Source organism: Meleagris gallopavo, chromosome 17 (assembly GCF_000146605.3).
Source record: "Meleagris gallopavo isolate NT-WF06-2002-E0010 breed Aviagen turkey brand Nicholas breeding stock chromosome 17, Turkey_5.1, whole genome shotgun sequence".
Classification (NCBI taxonomy): domain Eukaryota; kingdom Metazoa; phylum Chordata; class Aves; order Galliformes; family Phasianidae; genus Meleagris; species Meleagris gallopavo.
Window position 1 is genome coordinate 3,602,045 of NC_015027.2, and position 19,154 is coordinate 3,621,198.

Sequence of the window (19,154 nt, forward strand, 5' to 3'; positions counted from 1 at the left end):
AAGAGCAAAACACCCCCCGCCTCCCAAACTTTAACTATTCCCTGTTAGGATTGCTAATATGTTTTCAGAAGAACTTGTTAAGTGGCTCCCTGTCTTCCTTGTGTTGCTGAGGCCTGTTACTACTATGCAAGTATGCCAGGTAGACAATTTCAAAGAATTTTTTCATGGAAGGATTTCTGGTGAATAACTCTGGGCAGAAAGTGGTGTCAGCAAAGGCATTACTGGAGTCCATCAAAGTATGAATACCGTAAGAAAAAAAGTTTATGAAAGACCCTCACAAACTAATTTAATCAAGAGCAGCCTTGGAATTTTGCTAGGTCATGCAATTAACTAAACCATCCCCTGGTGTGGGTTCTAATTAAGTACTGAGTTCCTCTGTGACCCCATCATCTTACCCAGCGATCTCACCTATCAGTTACAATAGCTCTGAAAGGACAACCTATTAGGTATTAGCTGCAAATCCTGCTGAAAGCAGGTTTATTCTCACTTTCTGGTCAGGGTTTAGTGCAGACAGGAGAAATCTCAGGATTTGAATTGAGCTTTTTGTAGTAACTGATAATGACATACTATTTGCATTTATAGAAAAGGCCTCAGTTGTTTTGGTTTATGAATTAGACTGACTTCATGTTCTGTTTGGTTTTCACTTTGTGTGGGGGAAAAATGTATCTTCTATTTTAATTTCATATTTCCTGTGGATTGTTGGTTTTATGCATAACCTTTTGCATCTAATATTATTTCAGCTGAGCTGCCTTGACTTATTTATAATCAGTCTCCAAGTGCAGTACCAGATCTAGTCTTCTTACGAAGAAGTAATTTCTTGCCTTGGGCCTTGTAACTAGAAGGGAATAATGCTTAAGCAGAGACACACATACAGGAAAGAAGACAATGACTTCTAACACTGTTGAAATGTCAGACCATGACCTTTAAAAAGACTGAAAGAAACCAGAGGGCATAAGCCCTAAGGGATGTTTCTGCATGAGCAAGAGTGGGAGTTGACTATTTTTGTATCTACAAGGAAAGGTGATATATTGCTACCCTCATTCATTTGGTCTATGGAATTTGTTACTGAAAACACATGTTCATAACCAGGGATCACATCGTGCCAGTCGTCTTTTCAAAGATTAGATCTGTATGTAACTACATAGGAAGACTCACAGTCATAATACATAAGTGTAATCTGAAACATTTCATGCTGAACTGCTGCAGCTACTTTAAAGCCTTGTAGTAATAGCAAGGCAGGATTTGAGTTATTTTTTACTGAGAAAGGGACTGCACTGCACACATGCAGCAGAGATGTAACATCAACCCAAAAGACTGGCTCTGGAACTGTTCAGCACGCTGTCTGCTTGTGCTGCTAATTCTCATGGGATGGGATGTGATAAAGTTTTTGTTGGGAACGTTAATCTTATTTCTGTACAGCTGAGATTCTTTTCCACCAACTGTAAATATCCTCTCCCAAGATATCACCAATGAACCTTATCTGCCTTCCTTCTTCAGGCTGTGTTGTAAAATTATTTAACATACGCAAAGATCTTCAGTTTCAATGCTTATAGTCTCATTAATGCTACTTGCTACTTATCCAATTTGAAACCCTCAAGACTTAAATTTTGTATGTGGCATCTCTGTGAACCATATGTAATTTGGGAGAACACTTTTAATATGTCGTTTTAATATTTTTGCTTTCCTTCACTTTCAGTGGTTTGTCTTGGTTGATTTATTTCTGGATATTTCCTAAAGTGCCAGGCAATAAACGTCTGTACATTCCTGTGATTTGTTTGAGCAGTTTGAACCATTTTTCTGTGACTAGGAAGGGAATCTTACGTATCTGTAGGCTTTAGACATAGACATGCAAAGCCTAACTTAATTTTTAAACCAAGTATGGTACTATAAATTATAAATAATTTTGCATTTTCTATTCTGTCTTAATTATTCTTTTGTTGTCTTCCCAAGACAGATTTAATCCTTATTTTTGTTATCTAGTCACACAGTAGTTGAAAGTGGCTTGTGGATCATGGTAACTAGACATAGAAATATCTGCTCAGCTATTTATTCCATTTATCCAGTGATTTGATTATTATCCAAATAGGTCAATGAGAGATAGCTAACGTATTCAACCATGCTTTCTGAAGAATGGCTCCTCTCAAGCTCTAGAAGACTTGCCTTTATTACATGCTTAGGAGCTTAAAAAAAAACCTGATATCGCTTCTAGATGTCTGTTTCGTAGGAAGGCTTAAGGAATAGATTTCCCATGAAAGTTATTATGAAGATGGAGTTTAAGAAGAAAAGTTGAAGGCTTTGTATTTCAAATTTGTTCTATTTTTTATATAAAGTGTGTAAAATATATTTATATGAATACATTACTGTATTAATATTCATTCTTGAGGCCTTATTAGATTTTTTCCTTTCATGGTTTCTCTTCAATATTGATGGGGTATAAGAAAATTTCACTTCGAATTGACTTGAGATCATTGTTGTTTTTTTTTGAGTCAGTGTAGCTGGACAGCTGAAAAATAAATTATTCACATGAGTTTAGAGTAGAATATATAAAATTGCAGCATCAAGTCTATGAATTATTCCTACTGAATAAGATCTAGTGGTCAGTGCAAGTTCTAAATGCAACTTAATTTGGCTAATGCCCTTCTATTGGTTTTCCGCTCATCGAAAAATCCTACCATCTGTCTTACTCTACCTAGTAGATGCTGCTCTTTACTCTGAGGACATTCAATTAGAGGACCTCATCTTTCAATCTGTTATTTACAAGCAGTGATGGGAAGCATCAGTCATTTATACGACTCTAGAATCCATCTGGTACACACTTAACGTATACAGCAAGAAGTTTGCGTGAGGGCTTGCTCATACCCACACAAATGTAGATATTAAAAGTGAATTAAACTATCTTAAATGTGTATGTGGATTCACATGTGCAAATATGTACTGTGACAGTGGTGAGGATAATTATTTTGAATGCTCAGAGAACCAGGCTCTGAGAGCTTGCTATGACAGGGACTTCAATTTGTGCTCTTTGTAAATGTGAAGACCTGCTTGGCAGAAAACGTATCTGTAATTTGTTTTATATGTAGGATTGTTATTGTTTCTGAGCTTTCTATTGTGGGCTTTTCACCAGTTCCTCTGAAATCTTTTGTTCGAAGCTTCTCAGTGGGACTAGAATGCAAAACTATTCATGTCCGTGTAGCAGGGATTTTTAAGTATCCAGGATAATTACAGGGTAGAGAAAAATAATTTGGGCTCTCAGTGGTTCTTGTGCAGCTCCCCTGCAGTCTTCATTGCTGCTGAATTTCAAAGATCCTCTGTGTTTTCTGGGAGAAATATCCCTGCAATTAAATAGACAGAGTCCTCAGCTCCATGCCTCACAGCATCCTCCTTGGAGGAGTATGTCTGTGACACCAAGGGTATAACATTCCAATTTCCAGTCAGGCTTCAAAAAAACGAATATTTAGCTGAGGCAGATTTTAATATGACCTTTAAAATCTGCAAGGAGATGTGAAAGTGGCTTAAAATTGACAGAGCAAACTCCCAAAGAAGTGCTAAAGAAAACATTAGAGGGTTTATCAGGCAGGGGAAGGGAAAAAGTTCCAGTTTATCTTTCTATTTTTAGGTGTTTATGGAGTGTCAAATGCTGTAGCTTCTGTATCCTCATCAGCTTCTCTACAAACAACTTTTCCTTCCATCTCATACCTATTTAAAAGAGGATTTTAAAAGGTAGAATCTGTTTCTGAATAGAACTTCGGAGATTTGCATGAGCAAAGAACTTTTCCTAGGTTTGGTTAAATGAATATTAGATGAGGTCGTGGCCTTCAGAGTTTGCTTGCATTGGGAGAAAAATACTTTGGAGTTTGAAAAGATAATTTCAATTTTTTTTGAGAGAGATGTTAGCTCCCTGCTTATTTGACAAAGTTGGAAATAGTCAGGAATGTTCTCTTCCTACTGAGAACATACTGAAGTATGTTTAAGTTGCACTTTCTCTAGTGAGTATAAAATAGGTGTGTATTTAGTGAAACATCATTAGTTTTCTTAACATTCATGGAAATATACTGCACATGTCAGTAAAATAATATTTAAATGAGACTTACTGATCTTCCATTGCTAACATTAACTACTTCAGTTGTTGGCTTTACAAATTCAGTGTTAGACACAGAGCCTACAGCAAGATGTAGAGACCTAATATGGATTAACAAATTTAAAATGAATTTTAAATTTCCTCCTCTTTAAGAAAACTGATGGCTTTAGCACCTTCAAGAAAGCAGGAGAATGATCATCCAGAAGCCATGAATACCTCTGTGCTGCAGTTCACATTCAGCTAGGATTGGATTAGGACATACAGTCATGTTGGCCAGCAGCAGAAAGGGAGACCAACTACTGCCATTGAAAACTCTGGTCAGAGCCTGAGAAACCTTTAGAAGCAGTCTGTTTCAACAGCCTGTCTCTAGCTCTTCCACCACTAGGGTGCTGGGGCCCTTTGTTACAGTACCTAGACTTGTACTAAATCATTAAAGAGATTGTAATTTCATGACTTATTAAATGCATCAGAATCACAGAGAAGGCCAAGACCTGGTGTGTGTGTCAAGGTGGACCAGTGAGTTGCTGTAATCAACACGCAGAGGTGTGATGCCATCTTATGCTTCATGTCCTTTTGTTCCTTGTATCACATGCAGCTGATGGATTGGGGACACCTCTCTGTGATTATTGATATTTTGCATCTGGAGCTACGGAAAAGTCTTAGTTACTCATCCCTCAGTACTTACTGTGACTATTTTTTTTCTTATTGTAAACTTTGTGCTGTCCATCACTGCTTTGCCCTTTCATGTACAGGCTGACATCCGATCCTGTGTGAAAGTGTCATATCCTTTCATCTCAATATTTTTCTCTGTGATTATTACTTTGCTGCCTTTTCAGGTGGGAACTTTCCTTTGTTATGTGATTTCTCTCTGATCATTTTTGTATCATTTGGTAATATAAAGCTGTGTGTGTTCCTCTCTGGGCCTTTCTTTTTAAATGATTTTTTTTATCTGTCTGTCAATGTGAATAACAAAATAACTTCAGGATTTTTCATCTCTCACCTAGTAAATCTAGTCTGTCCAGACATCAATGATAAAGTTATGAAGGTTTCTACAAACTTCAGTAAAATGAGATACTCCAAGAACATATTGCCATCACACTGTACAGCTGTTGTCAAAAATCTTTTCTGACTGATAATCATATTTTATGAGCATGATAAATGTAGTGAGGGACCCAAAACTGAAAACGGTACTTTAGGTTCGATCTTAGTGGTGCTGAGTACAGAGGAACGACCACCTCCTTAGTCCTGCTGGCTGCATTATCTCTGATACAAGCCATAATGCTGTTAGCTTTCTTGGCCACCTGGTCCCACTCCTGGCTCATGGTCAGCCACCTGTCAAGCACTCCACATCTTTTTCTGCTGCACAGCTGTTCAGCCACTGCCCTAAGCCTGTAGAATTGTGGAGTATTAGATCAAAGACAAAATGCTAAGGCATTACATATGCAGGAGAGGAAAGACATTCAGAAGATTTGATGTCCAAAAGTAACTAAAATGTAGAATTTCTTTCTGAACTGGAAAGAACCACCTATCTCAATCTCAGAGACAGAGCAGTAAACTTCATATATTTTATTACCAGTTTGATCTTGTAGCTGGTAAGGCGGTTTTCCTAAGAAGTTATTCCCAGTAGTCATAAGAAAAAAGCAATTATTTTTTGTAAATAGTAACATTATATAATTGATTGGAAGAGTGTTTTATTTATCATAAATGTATGGTCATGGATTGAACAGTTTAGAAATAAAGTGTTAGGGTAATGAAATCCCAAGGATCTGACAATACAGAATGAAGTTAGTGGTCTGTCAGATTTCTTCAATTTTCAGAAGCCATGGTCAATAACATTGCAGTAAAACTGAGCTATGAATAGTGATTTTGTCATTGACCGAAAGCTGCTGTTACATGATATTAAAGAAATAAAGATTTAAGATTTTTTAGCCAGACTGCAGTACAAAGTTAATAGCCTAATCAAGGAAGTAGTCTGAACTCTTGGAGGATAAATGCAGCATGTTTACAGTGTCATGTTCAGGGATATATCACATGTACAAGCCTTGGATGTGAGGGAGAAGACTGAATGTGCTGCTGTTTTCTTGGGTTTTTTAAACTTCAATGATCTGCAAGGAATTTGCTTCTTCCGTCAATGACAAGTAGTTTTTAAACAGCATCAGTCAGTAAAGATTTACTAAAGAGAAAGGAAAGAAATCCACCATTCTACAGCATCCCATCCCAGGTGGCCCCTGATTGAAATCCTCAACAAACCATTCACAGCATGAGAGATCAAATACAGATGTAGTTTTAAGGGGTTGAGAAATAATAGCTCCTGGCATAAGTGTCGCATCAGAATTGGGTTGTATTGGCTTGTTTCAAAGTGTTGCGGTTCATCTGGAACCAGAGTACTGCAACACCAGTCCATAAGTTCAGTGGATATTCAGCAGACTGAGCAGCCAAGTCATGCATTCCCAGGGCAGGGTCAGTCCCTTGAGTTCAGTAATGCTGCGCAGCAGCAGTCCCTCAGGACCCAACACTGGAAGAATCTTTTTTTCCCCTACGATGTCTCAGCTTGAGAAACTGATCTTATAGCTTGCCACAACTAATGAATTCCAAGTTGTGTGAACTGCATCTGAATGCTGGGAATCTATACTACTGAACTCCTTGAAGGCTGTTCCGACCTGCTACCACTGATTATTTATTTATTTTCCCCCTGGGTTATCCCTGTGGATTTGTAATTATGATGTTGTAGGCTTGATGTAGTACATAGGGTAAATGGTGTAACTGAAAATTTTGAATCTGGGTCTCATCTGAAAACGTACCAAATTGTAATCTTCTGCAATTTTTCCTTTTTGCTGCAAACATGCATAATGTGTACAGAAATTGCCATGGTTGCAATCAAGGACTCTGGTAGTTCTTCTGTTTAATTTCCTATCCTTCAGAATCCTTAATAAACTCTCATGGTCAAAATCCAGATGGTACATCAGAACTCAGTGTAGTTTTTTTGAGCATTTTTTTCTGTTTGTGTTGATTATAACTCTTCCTAGATAAAGTGTAAAATTGTTTGAATGTTTGGCCTTTGGCTGTTTGGAAAGCTGCTGTCAGCTTCCAGCATGAATATGAATTCATTGCACAGTGACAGCTTGCTGGTAGGGCAAAGCACAGCCACGAGCAGTCCAGTTTGCAGTTGCCCAGGAGTTGAAAAACAAATGGACCCTTCTCAATCTGGTGGGACTGTTTCTTTTTTCATTAAGCACTTCTTCTATTCTGAACAGTCATTGATTTACAAACTCTGTGGAACACTGTCCTGTGGAGATGGGGAATATTGAGGGAAGATTTTTAATCCCTTAGGTAATTAAGCTTTAAAATAAATGATTAAAAAATTATGAGGCGAAACACTCTGTTAGTTTTAATATAAAAATAATGTACTTCTCCCTGTGGAATGCAAGGGAGGGAGCTGCAATCAAAATAAGGGCAATAAAAAATTGAATACCCTGAGCTTTTTTCCTCTAAGTTGCCTCCTTGATGCCTCACTGTGTTTAATGGTGCTTTGCCAAGCTGTTGGGAGGAGGACAAAATGAGCATGGAATTTATAAATGGGACATTAGATGGAGGAATGATGTTATGGGCTGGATGATATGAGGAAGTACAACAGCAGAACAGATTTTGCCTTAGGGCTGGATAGAAGAGATGCATCTCTGCAACTCCAAATACTAGCAAAGCCATTTAGAGTTGTTAGATCTTTGTTGGGTGATTGTTTAGGAGAAGGTCTTTAAAAACTTCAGCTGCTGTCACTCAGTGGAGTGTCTGGAGAAAGTGGAAGCCAAGTGATAGGAAGATCAAGGCTAGAGTAAAGGGGTGGTTTTGTATCCAAAAAATTGCTGCGGTTTACTCTTAGAAGAGGAAAAGTTTTAGGTTTCAAAACAGTTCTAATGTTCCTGCTCTTATCTGAGCGAGATCTGCATTGGCTGCTTTGTTGTGGAGGTACCCTGGTGATGGGGAGCAGCAGCACGGCTTCCTCTGCCCTCATCTCCTGCAAAGGCAAATTTCCTTCTCAGGTCATCCTGCCTGTGGGTGAAGAAGATGGTTGTTGCTCTGAGCAGCATTTTCCAGTTTGTTTTTGGTAAACAGTCTGAAACCAGTTTTTAAAGAATACCTTCCCATAGGATCTGAAGGTAACAAGTCTCATCGAGCACATTTGAGCCATTTTACAGTGAATTGTAGCACTCTCAAAAGAGAGATTGGTAGTTAGAAAAAGTTGTTATCAGATTAGGCTGCTGCACTTCCTAACTGGGCAATAAATATTTAGGTCAGATTCCCAACAAATAATAAGGGCTAATAAAGCATCTGTGGAGTACACCTTGGGAAATTGGGTTACTTTTGGAAGTCATCCATGTAAACCTTTTGTCATTTTTCTGAATAAGTTTACGGATTTGAATTTACTGTGGAAAAATAATGCAATTTATAGCAGAATTGGACTGTGAAGACATGAGCATGAAGGTCAGATGTTCAAACAGGGAAGGTCGTATTGTATTTACATCTGTATTTTTTAACAGTGTATGTCTTTGCTCTTTGGGACTGACAGTTCTGAGAAAGAATGGAGAGTTGATTCTTTAATATGATAGCCTGCCTCAGGTAATTGCTTGGTGGCACAGTTAAAATAGATGCCTCACAGTGAGAGGCTCAGTGTCATTGAAAACGTTCTTTCCATGTGCAGTGGTGTACAACCTACAGATAATGCATTTGTATTAAGGAACAATGTAAGGTTGGGCAACAGCAGTGATATGAGGCTTGATGATTATTTACTAGAGGAAAAAAAAAAAGCACCCTTTTTCATTAATGCAGTTAAACAGAAGGGGCCATAAATGGGGTGCAACTAAATAAAACTCCTTTTGAAATCTTGTAGTACCGGAGTATTGTAACAGAGCTTTTGTGCACTGGTTATTGTGCTAATTATTCTCCAGAAAAAATTCACTTTTGTGCAGGAAGTCACTTGATGACCATGCATTGCTTGACGCAGCTGCGTGGAGTCTAAGTGTTCCATGTGTACCATTTGATATAAAATCATGATGTTGATTGCAGGTGCAGCTTGCTGTATGATCAAACCTTTTTTTAAATGTGCTTGTGCAGTGGTCTTATGCTGTAATTGCTGACTGGGTGATTTTGCTCTCCAATAAGAAACGTATATTGCAAGTGAGGATGTGACCTTTGGCATGAGTAAACCTATACAAGCTACTCTTTTTATCTATCTGCCATATAGAACGTAGAAAACCCTACTGCTTTCCAAGCAAGCTGGATAAATCACTATTTACCTGGGCTACTTCTGCATGAGTTGATAATGCTTATGATTGCCACTAGTACCACCTACATTGTTGTCAAGCCTCGATTAAAGTCAGGTAGGTTATGTCACAGTATGACTTGAAGATTTGATCTTTTAAACTTTCCTTTCCTTTCAACAGTGACTGAGAGTCGAGGGATCCTGGAAAGCATACAGAGGTTTTCTTTACTGCCAACTTACTTGCCTGTGACATATCGTATCCACAATGCAGATGTTTCCTTCTTTCTTAAGGAAGCCAACCAGGATATTATGAGGAATTCTAGCTTGCAGTCGCGAGTGGAGTCATTTCTCATCTACAAATCCAAGAGGCCACCTGTGCTAAATGCCAGCTATGGACCTTTTTCCATTGAACAAATAGTGCCCCAGGACTTAATGTTGTCTTCAAATCCATTTGAATCAACCAACAAGTTCTCATTTAATTGGAAACTTAAGGCCTTCATAATGAGTGACAAAATCTACCCTAGCAAGCCCAAAGTCCAGGTCCTGTTCTACATTGTGGGCAGGGACTGGGATGACTATAGCACGACAGAGAGGCTGCCCTGCCTGCGGGTGTTCGCCTTCCGAGAGACGCGGGAAGTCAGAGGCAGCTGCAGGCTGAAGGGGGACCTGGGGCTGTGTGTGGCAGAGCTGGAACTGCTGCCAGGCTGGTTTAATCCTCCCACCGTTGTAGCTGGCCGTAAGAAATCAATGGAGCATTCTGAAGGCAGTCCTGTGGAGCTGTACTATGCTATACAACCAGGAGATGAGAAAGGGGAATGCACCAAGGAAGATGTTAGGAAAAGTAATGGGATCCGACCAGGGCGCAATGACATTGATGAGTCGGGACCTCCCTTGCAGAGGATTGGAAGTGTTTTCCTTTACCAGACACATGCTGTCCCTTCCTTAAATGAAATGAGGTTGGATAATAATATTGCCATTTGGTATGCACCAAAGACTGTCAAGCAAGGTGACATCTTGACTTTCCTTGTATCTATTGCTAAAAATTCAACAGAAGATCAATTCACACTGAGGTAAGGCTATTTTTCTTCTGTATCTTTCCATTTTTTTTTCCTACTCCTGGTACGGGATGTCACTTCCTCAGGTATGAATTTCACCAAAGTTCTTCAATTACTTCTCAATAGAAACTGAATTACAGTTGGTTGACTTGATTCTCTGTGTACTGTTCAGTCTAATACTGTATGAATTGTTGAGATGTGATCTCTTTCAGTGTGAAAGGACAATTTCAACAAAAGGCCTTGGAATACTACTTATAAAAATGTTAAATTAGTAGACCTGAGACCCATTTATGTGCTAATAGGAGATAATACGTAAATTCTCCTGAACTGACGTTTGTGGTAATCCTAATCTCTCACTGAACTCGTGTTGAAATTAGTAAAGCTCAAATCCACAAAGGTATTTATAGGAATTGAACAAAAATTAGGCATCTGAGCAGGATTTATATGCTTAAATACCTCCCCACAGCTTGTTGTAGACCTGTCTCTGTTTCATACTTCAGAAACTCAAGCATGCTACTACTGACATACAAAGACCAAGTCTGAAAATGAAAAATACCTGCTTTGAGTATAACTTCGAATTTACACTCAAAGTGCCACTTTCCAAGGTTTGGAATGTTAGTGGGAAGTTCACTGTAACTGCTGATATAATCCAAGAACAAACATATCCAAAATAATCCAAGAACAAAGGCTGTCAGGCTATATATACTCTGGTAAACTGAGAGTAATTGTGCATTACATGCAAGTGAGACTGCCTGGTTGTCTTTTCAAGTCTGAGGCTCTGCATGCCAGCACTGTTGTGTATCTGAGAGTGACGTGGAAGCATAGTGGGTGCAGAGCTGGTTTCTTTCTCTTAGCCTTTACAGGCGAGTCACAGCAGCTCTGTCAGAAGTGGAGCTGTGTTGTACTGTGGTTACTGAGATAGACTGCCATGCCCTGAGTGTTTGTTTTGGAAATGAGCATTGTTGCCAAGGTTCCCAATGGCTCACAAACTTGCTTCCCGAAGAGGAGGTGCCTCATAAACACAGGAAGCTCATTGCTCCCTTTTACAAATGTCACAGGTACACTGCAGGTGGTGGCTGTGAAGGATGCTGGAAGTGCTGGGTGCCTTCACCTAAGGAATCAGCTCCTACTCTGACTTGAGACAAAATACACTCTCTTTCCTCTGGTGTTTATACATCTGTCTCTTTTCACCTAGATGTTTCAGGGCTCAATCTTTTCATTCTTAAAATTTTTTGGGCGGGTGATTTGTATGGGTTTTCTGGAGAAAGTGATTTGCTATATAAATCAGGTCATTTTTTCCTTTATAAATATGTGATATATAAAACAAATAACCACAGCGCTTGGTGGCTGATTTGAGGACAGTTATTTTCTCTTCATCTGGTAGAGGATAAACGCCAGGAGGATATCCACTCTCTTTACCATAGCAGATTTTCATTTTGAGTCAGTCTGTCAAAGGTTCAGGTTGCTGTGAGTGACTGGTTTCAAAACACACAATCTGAATTCCTTGGAGTTTGTAAATGTTCAGGGACATCTTTCTAGCTTTCTGTATACTAGTGACTTTAAAAGGATACAATTTCAAACACACATGGAGACTGCTATTACATTTGAAGATGCATTTAAACATAAATATTAAAAAACTTTTCTATCTCAGGGAAATAAGGTTAAAAAATCTTCAGTGGCTCAGACACCATGAATTCAGTGTCTTAGAAATCTGACTTCAAAGCCATCTGTATTTCTGTGAACTGTGATCAGTTAAAAGTAGAGGTGGTTTATAACTACAATAATTTTAGTGTATGTAGGTTTATAAAATTTTCAAAAATCTTGTTTAAATGGGGATGAAAATAGAATACCAACCTTCTAAATAAATGCTTCTAATGTTTATTTTCTGAAAGAAATTTTTGATTTTTTGGTTTTAAGATTCTGGCTATTTCCAAGTTCAGTGCTCCCAGGCTGGGAAGAGAACCTCAGGAATGAAGGGGAATCTTGCTAGATCCTTAGTTTGCAAAGAACAACATAAGTGATGTTATATCTGGTGAATATATACAAGAGGCTAAGAGGCTCACTGCCAGCCATTACTATATGATGAAGACATTGGATTTCACCTAGGAGACATAGATTTAGTACTCAATACGCCAAAAGCTTCCAGTGTGATTTTAGGCAAGTTAGTTAATCTCTCTGCCTCCTCTTTTTGCTCTTCTCTAACCTAGTGATGCTGGTGATAGTGACTGCTCCATGCCGTGACCTCTGTCTGCAGCTGCAGTACAGCAGAGCTGCTTGGGCACACAGTGTGTGCATGGTGATAAATACTGGTCGTCTTCATGTTTGCTGCTCCTATGCTGCAAATATCAATAGTGTGAGAACATGCTGCATCTACTTGGTCTTTTATGGTGCTGATCTCTCTCATAAAGGAAAGGAAAGCAAAGATTTTTCCCCATAATGTAACTTTTATGAGAAAATTGTACTAGTATTAATCTTTATTTTGAAACTGTCTCTTACATTTAGGAGTCCTAGCCTGAGTGGCAGCAAGACTTGGCAACTGTATTCATAAAGCAAGGCCAAGGGCTGCTGGCAAAATGCTTTTACCATTGCTTTTGCTCCATTGGACTGGAAATCATGACTTGAACAGATGGAAAATATAGGATGCACAGGTCAAAAAAGAAGCAACAGTAAGTTGCAACCACAAGTAAAAAATAAATGAATACACAACTACTGAAAATTCTTCGTTTCAGAATAATTATATTGAGAGTAAACTCTATCCCCTCTTCTCATGTGAAACGATCTCCAAGGTTGATCATTCTGGAAGATGCAAAATGCTAACTATATAGGCTAGTGTTGGGTACCTTTGCTCTTTTTTCTTCTCAGACTTTTCTTCTATGCAGTAAAATCTTTCAAGTAGTGAATGCGAGATGGATTGACTGTTTAATTTTGTGAAAGAGTTAGGGCATAAGGACCAATATCTAGCTTTTATTTTTAATGAAATAGAGAAAATAAAAGTACATCTTGATTGTATGGATGAGAGAGAGGGAAGAAGAAGATAAAATGGTGAATAAATATAGAATGCTGCACTAAGCCCCAGGTTTTGAGCTTATATTGGATCACTGAGCCTTGAGAAACTGATTTCTCAGCTTTTATCACACACTTGCTTCCTCTTTGGTCTTAGCCAAGTCACTTATCTTCTCTGAAGCCATTTTACCGTTGCTAATATAAACAAGTATTTGAAGATAACATGTTGTATACAAGCAATGGGCAATATCTTCCCAGTGAAGCAGTGTTAAATGCCTTTAGAGAATAAATAATCAAACACCCTGTGCCTTTTATTCTGTTACTTCTTTTGAATGCAAATTATTTGTTGTGTTCTTTGTAAGTGGCCACCTGAGAGAGTTGTGTGTGGAGTGAGTGTTAATATATCCCAGCCCAAAGAGAGCAGCTCTGAAGCTCATAGCCCTTCCTCAGTTATCAAAAGCAAACCTCAAAGTCACTTGATACTGACCAGCCCTGGACATGCGGTCTGTGCTGTCACTGAAACTGTTTTATCATTATTTTACATGCTTATGGCTGGAGAAGGCTGTCCTCTGTAACCTACAAGAAAACACCGGGGGCTTTAAAGAAATGCTGAGCTCTGAAATTAACTTTCAGAGGAGTCTCAAACTGTGGCCAAAGACATGATGGCAGCAGTGGTGGGACTGCTGCTGCATGGTGATTTGGATTACAAGGGGAACCCTTGGGATCATGGCTACTGCCACAGGAAGTTGGATGGAAGTACATTCAGCCACAAGTTTTGAAACATGAACTTTTTGACTTTTTTCTCATCTGCTAATAAGAAATCAGCAATTTTTAAGCAGCACATTCTACTGATATCAATGAAAACTTGGGATCTTTGGCTCAGAGATATTCAAGAAGTAGAAAGGATGGCTATAATCCCAAACCACACAGTTATCTGCTCGCTTGCTTCTGCACTAGTAACTGATTTGATTATTGGCCAAAATTCTATTTGTAATTTGAGAGAGAAATATATCCTATTGCCAGTGAATTACAACACTCCTGAATGTTTTACTTTTCATAGCATCTTTCTTTTGATGTATACATTTTCTCAATGAATGTTAAAAATTCCTAAGGAAAATAAAATCTTAAGTGGAAGATAATGGAATTGGGTGTCAATTAAAGAATCTTGCCTTTATTTCTTGTATTCTGTCATGTTTGTAGCCTTACGGCCTTCGTTTTCTTTAGATGCTGCTGCTGAGTGAGTAGCTATTGGAAATTATTTTCATTTGGAGCAAATCCAGTTTAGCTTCACTAGCAGCAAGAAATGTCCTATTTTATACTAAGCTGGTCCTCTCTATTCTAACCTTTATATAGGTTTGTGCTTCACTGTCAAAATCTATCACTGGATTTCCAGAAGAAAGAAGTAAAATGTGTAAAGCAGCATTATTCTTATGAAAGAAGATTATATTTGAAGCTTGTAAAACACTGATGCTATTTGAAAAGATGAACTGAAGTTTTGTGTATGATACTACTACATTTATAAACCAAACTCAGGAGTCAGAGATATCTGGGCACCCTTTTTATAAAGAGTTCATTGTCTGCCTTTGGTATTTTTATTGCCTGCCTTCTGATTATAGTTGTGTGAATGCAGTGACTAGTGTGAAATTGTGGTAGTGAATAAGTGATGTTCATCAATAATCTGGATAAACTGTCTTAAAAGGCCCCTGGAGTTTAGGTTGCATGAACTTCTATTTTTTCATTTTATCTAACAATCAATAATAAGCCAGCAAACATGAAAAAGGCTGCATAAATACATGAGGGTGGCAGAACTGAGATCATTACCACTCAATTTATACAGCAAGAAAATTTGAACAAGACTGACATTTTTATCAAATTGCTTGTATGCTCTTCTAGTTCTGAGCTAAATCTTTTTTTTTCTTTTTTCCTAGTGCTGAATTAAATCATATTTTAGTGGTAGAAACAATCAGGCAATAACTGGTGATCAGGAAGGTTACCAGCCACATAAAACTGTGTAATGAGATGGGCTTTTCTCTACGCCTTAGGTTTATTTGATGGTATCCCCAACCCGGAATATGTACATATTCTGCCAGATTGAAAAGAATCCTATTGTGCATCTTCTTCTTCCCCTGGTAGCTTTGATTTCTTCTGTTATTTAAGCAGCCCTGTCTGCATTAGAAATTAAACAAAAATTTGAAAATCTTATCTTCTCTGCGGTATATGCAGCTGACTCTTTTTCTTCCCTTTCAACTACTCTTCTGGCCTGATAAAGACAGAAGACATTGGCCCCTGCCCTCCCAGCTGCACATTTTCCCCTGCCCTGTCACTTTTTGGGAGTCTTTGCTGTAATCTTTTCACCAAGAGATGGTACTGCTGGGAAAATGAAGTTTCCATTGGCAATATAACCTTGTCAGGCCAGAAAGTCTGTATCTGATTAGCAACTTCTAGAATTCCTGTGTCTAAAGTTAGAGGCTGAATGTCTCTGATTTTTAAAAGGCATAAAAAGTGCATTTCAATCCACTGGGAGGTTTAGTTAAGGATAAAGTATTTTTTTCATTATAAATTTCATTAATTTAGGGAGACTAAGAACACCAGCAGAACTCAGCTGGTTGTAGGAGGCAAATATTTGTTGTTTGTTTGTTTTCCCTAAGAATGAGGAGATTTGGGACAATACAAGTTAAACTTCTGGAATGAATGTCTTTGAGTTTTATTTTCTTCCCATAGAACTTCTCAGTTCTCAATGGAGAAAACATTAGAGGCTCCTTTGTGGTAAGAAATAAACAATATGAAAGAAGGCTGTCAAGTCTGTGCTAGATAAATGGAAGACAGATGGTAAGTGTGATTGGCACTGACAATGTGTGAGCTGCCTTGTTTGCAGGTGCTGCTCCTGTCATCCATCACACTTTCACCTAATAGTGGGAGATGTCACTGTGATGTACTTAAATTCCCAACTGATGGATAAAGCAAAGCCAACAGGAAGAAGGACTTGGGTAAGAGCAGTTTACAGGGAGCAGCCCGACTTTAAGGTGTGTTAATACAGATAAAGAAGTATCAAACATTGTGTTTTGAGATAACACGCAGAGTGTGTTCTGCTCTGCTGTGCACATGCTCTCCCTAATGCTGTTTGATCTGTGTGAGGATTTCTCATTGTTTTATCAGGAACAGGGATTATATATTTCACACCTAAGACTTTTCTGAGGGAGACAGGGACAGCTCTCACAGTGGGTCACTGCCCATCTGCCTCCTGTTTCTTGAGAATGAAACTCTTTCATGTTGTTGTTCTGGGACAGGGAAACATGCACCCTTGAGGAAGTTCAGAGGCTCACAGTGCTGAGCTCTTGTCATCTTTGGATGTCTATTTATAAAGCAAGGCTCATCCATAACCCTTTTCAAAGTTTCTTTCTAGGTCTGATGTGTCCCAGTTGTGATGTGGTGTCACCCAGTGACAAAGTTATACAAGTCTTTTATCAGCTCTCCAAATGTCTGTCAAAAATCCCTTTGCCAGGTCTGTTGTGATGAACACATCCATTCCAGTTTCTGAAACTTACCTTGTAATTACTGACAAGTTAGAGCTGGATGCTAGGTCTTGCATGCTCTTCATATATTCTTCTAGGTGCTTACTCCTTTTGTGTTAATCCTAGTGGCCAAATACACAAAAAACCTTGTTAATCTTTGGATTGATGAACTTCCTTCCCCTTTCTTTAACATGCTAGGAAAACACACTGTTCCATCCACGTGAGGAATTTTTTTCTATTTTCAAAAACACTTTTTTAAAATAAAGCACGTTGAGGAAAATGAGCATTTCATGAGGGTAGGAAAAATCTTCTATTTGAAATTATTGAAATATTTTGACTTCTCACATTGTTTCATCAACACCTATATCCTATGGCATTCAAATCCCATAAGAATAGAAGAGAGCAGAACAATTATTATGAAATCAGCATATATTCTGGTTGATTTATTCAAGTCACAAAGAGTATCAATAATAATAGCTTATGATAGATATTCATAACACAAAATAATTGATCATAAGTGTATTATAGTAGATAAAGTCTGATCTAGACATGTAACAGTTAATTTAAAATGATGGAACTAAACAACACTGACTTGCAACACACGGAGTACTGCCATCAGAATATTAAAAACAGCACCAGATACTGAGATTAGATATTTTGTATTGTTGCCCAAATTGATCCTAGAAGCTTCTTTACTTAAGCATACCATTAGTGCAATATTTATGGGTATTTCATAGCATTGTCTATGGAGTTATTGTGAGAATAATGTTAGTTTTCTAAATTTTGATCGAGCTTGACGTATTTAGAGCTTGTTTCCAAATTAAGTAGTATTTTGTTTCCACTGGTTGTTAAAAAAAATAAAAATAAAAATACGTTCCCATGATCTGCAAGACCAAAAAGCCAATTCTTCCCAGATTCTAGCAAGGACAGTGCAGTGGATTTGATGCTATGCAGGCTGTACTGGGGAGAGCTCCTCAGCTTGGGCAAGTTGCTGCTTTCCATTACAATGAAGTCAGAGGGTATGACCAGCAAAATATTATGGAGCTACCTAAGCGGTTCTCTGTGACTCATCTATGTGACTGTGCATTTATCTGATGCAAGGAGATATGTGGAAGCAATGTAGGGAAATCTTATTTTCCTATTGTTGTAATTGAGGCTTTCTTATTCCTTTTTCAATGGTACTGAAAATTTGAGTGCAATGTGCATTATAAAGCTTAGCTACAAAAAGTTCTCTTTACAGATCTTTGAATCTAATACCCAAACTTTGACGTGTTTGTGTATAAAGATTGTCTTCTTGTTTGAGGAATTACTTATTTCAAGTCTTCATTACTCAAGCTAACAGATACTGAAAATGGCTTTAAATCATTGGGTTTTTTCCCTGTTTTCTTGCTTTGTTTTATATATATATTTTGAAGTGATGGGAGTGTTTGCCACTGGTTAGTGTTCATGTGTTAAAGCGTTTTTTCTCGGCAAGTAGAAATGGTAATAGATGTTGATTTGCCTTACCAAGGTAGAATAGAAAAATTTCTATGTTAAAATACCCTTTCAAAAATGTGCCTGTGATCTAGCCTTTGCAGACGCAGTAATTGCTTTGCCAGTCTGTAGGCTGGAGCAATCTGTAGAAACTAAAAGAAAAATGTCTGTCTCCACCAGTTGAAGCAATTGTTTGTGGACAGATTCAAACCCAGATGCAGAAAGTCAATTTTCAGCATTATCACTGTAGTTCAGGGAGACATTTAAATAGGCCTTCCACTGCTGAAGTGGAAGGGGGAGGGAGGTGAGCTATAGATATGTGCTAAAAGAGAAAGGAGGAACAATTGAAGAGCAATAAACATCAAAGCTGCTGGAAGCAACAATATGAACTTACAGCTGGGTTTCAGCAAAAGCAGCTATTGTACTTGACTCTTTTGTATCATGTATTCTAGTAGATTTTGCCCCTTTTGACTAAAATGCCTTTCTGTGATAATACTTTCTCTCCTTAGTATCATTTCCATCTTTAATACAGATGCTGGAGAAGCAGAAAACCCTTTTTTAGAAGTGCCAAAGCGTTTAGGCAAGTGCTAAATTCAGCATTGCTAGGAAAATACTGTGAGGGGCAAGGAGGGCTGGAGAGGAGGAAAAGGGAAGATTGAAGGTGCTCAGCCTTCAGACCAGAGGATGTCACCAGGTGCGTTACAAAGGAAGAATTTACCAATGCCCATCTGGAAAGACTTACTGCTGCAATTTCCAGCTTTTTTTTTTTTTCTTTT

The 19,154-nt window shown here is 38.2% G+C and overlaps 1 protein-coding gene and 1 long non-coding RNA gene across 2 annotated transcripts in view; both read left to right on the forward strand.

Moving 5' to 3' along the window:
* Nucleotides 1–2,285, forward strand: part of LOC116217263 — a 5,225-nt gene extending 2,940 nt beyond the window's left edge. The window contains exon 3 of the long non-coding RNA XR_004161574.1: nucleotides 741–2,285. This is a non-coding gene — a long non-coding RNA (uncharacterized LOC116217263). The remainder of the gene's footprint in view (nucleotides 1–740) is intronic.
* The window catches only part of LOC100549382 (transmembrane protein 132D), a 193,655-nt gene that overhangs the window by 29,936 nt on the left and 144,565 nt on the right, over nucleotides 1–19,154 (forward strand). The window contains 1 exon segment of the mRNA XM_031555950.1: nucleotides 9,517–10,405. Coding sequence (XP_031411810.1) covers nucleotides 9,517–10,405 — 889 coding nt within the window.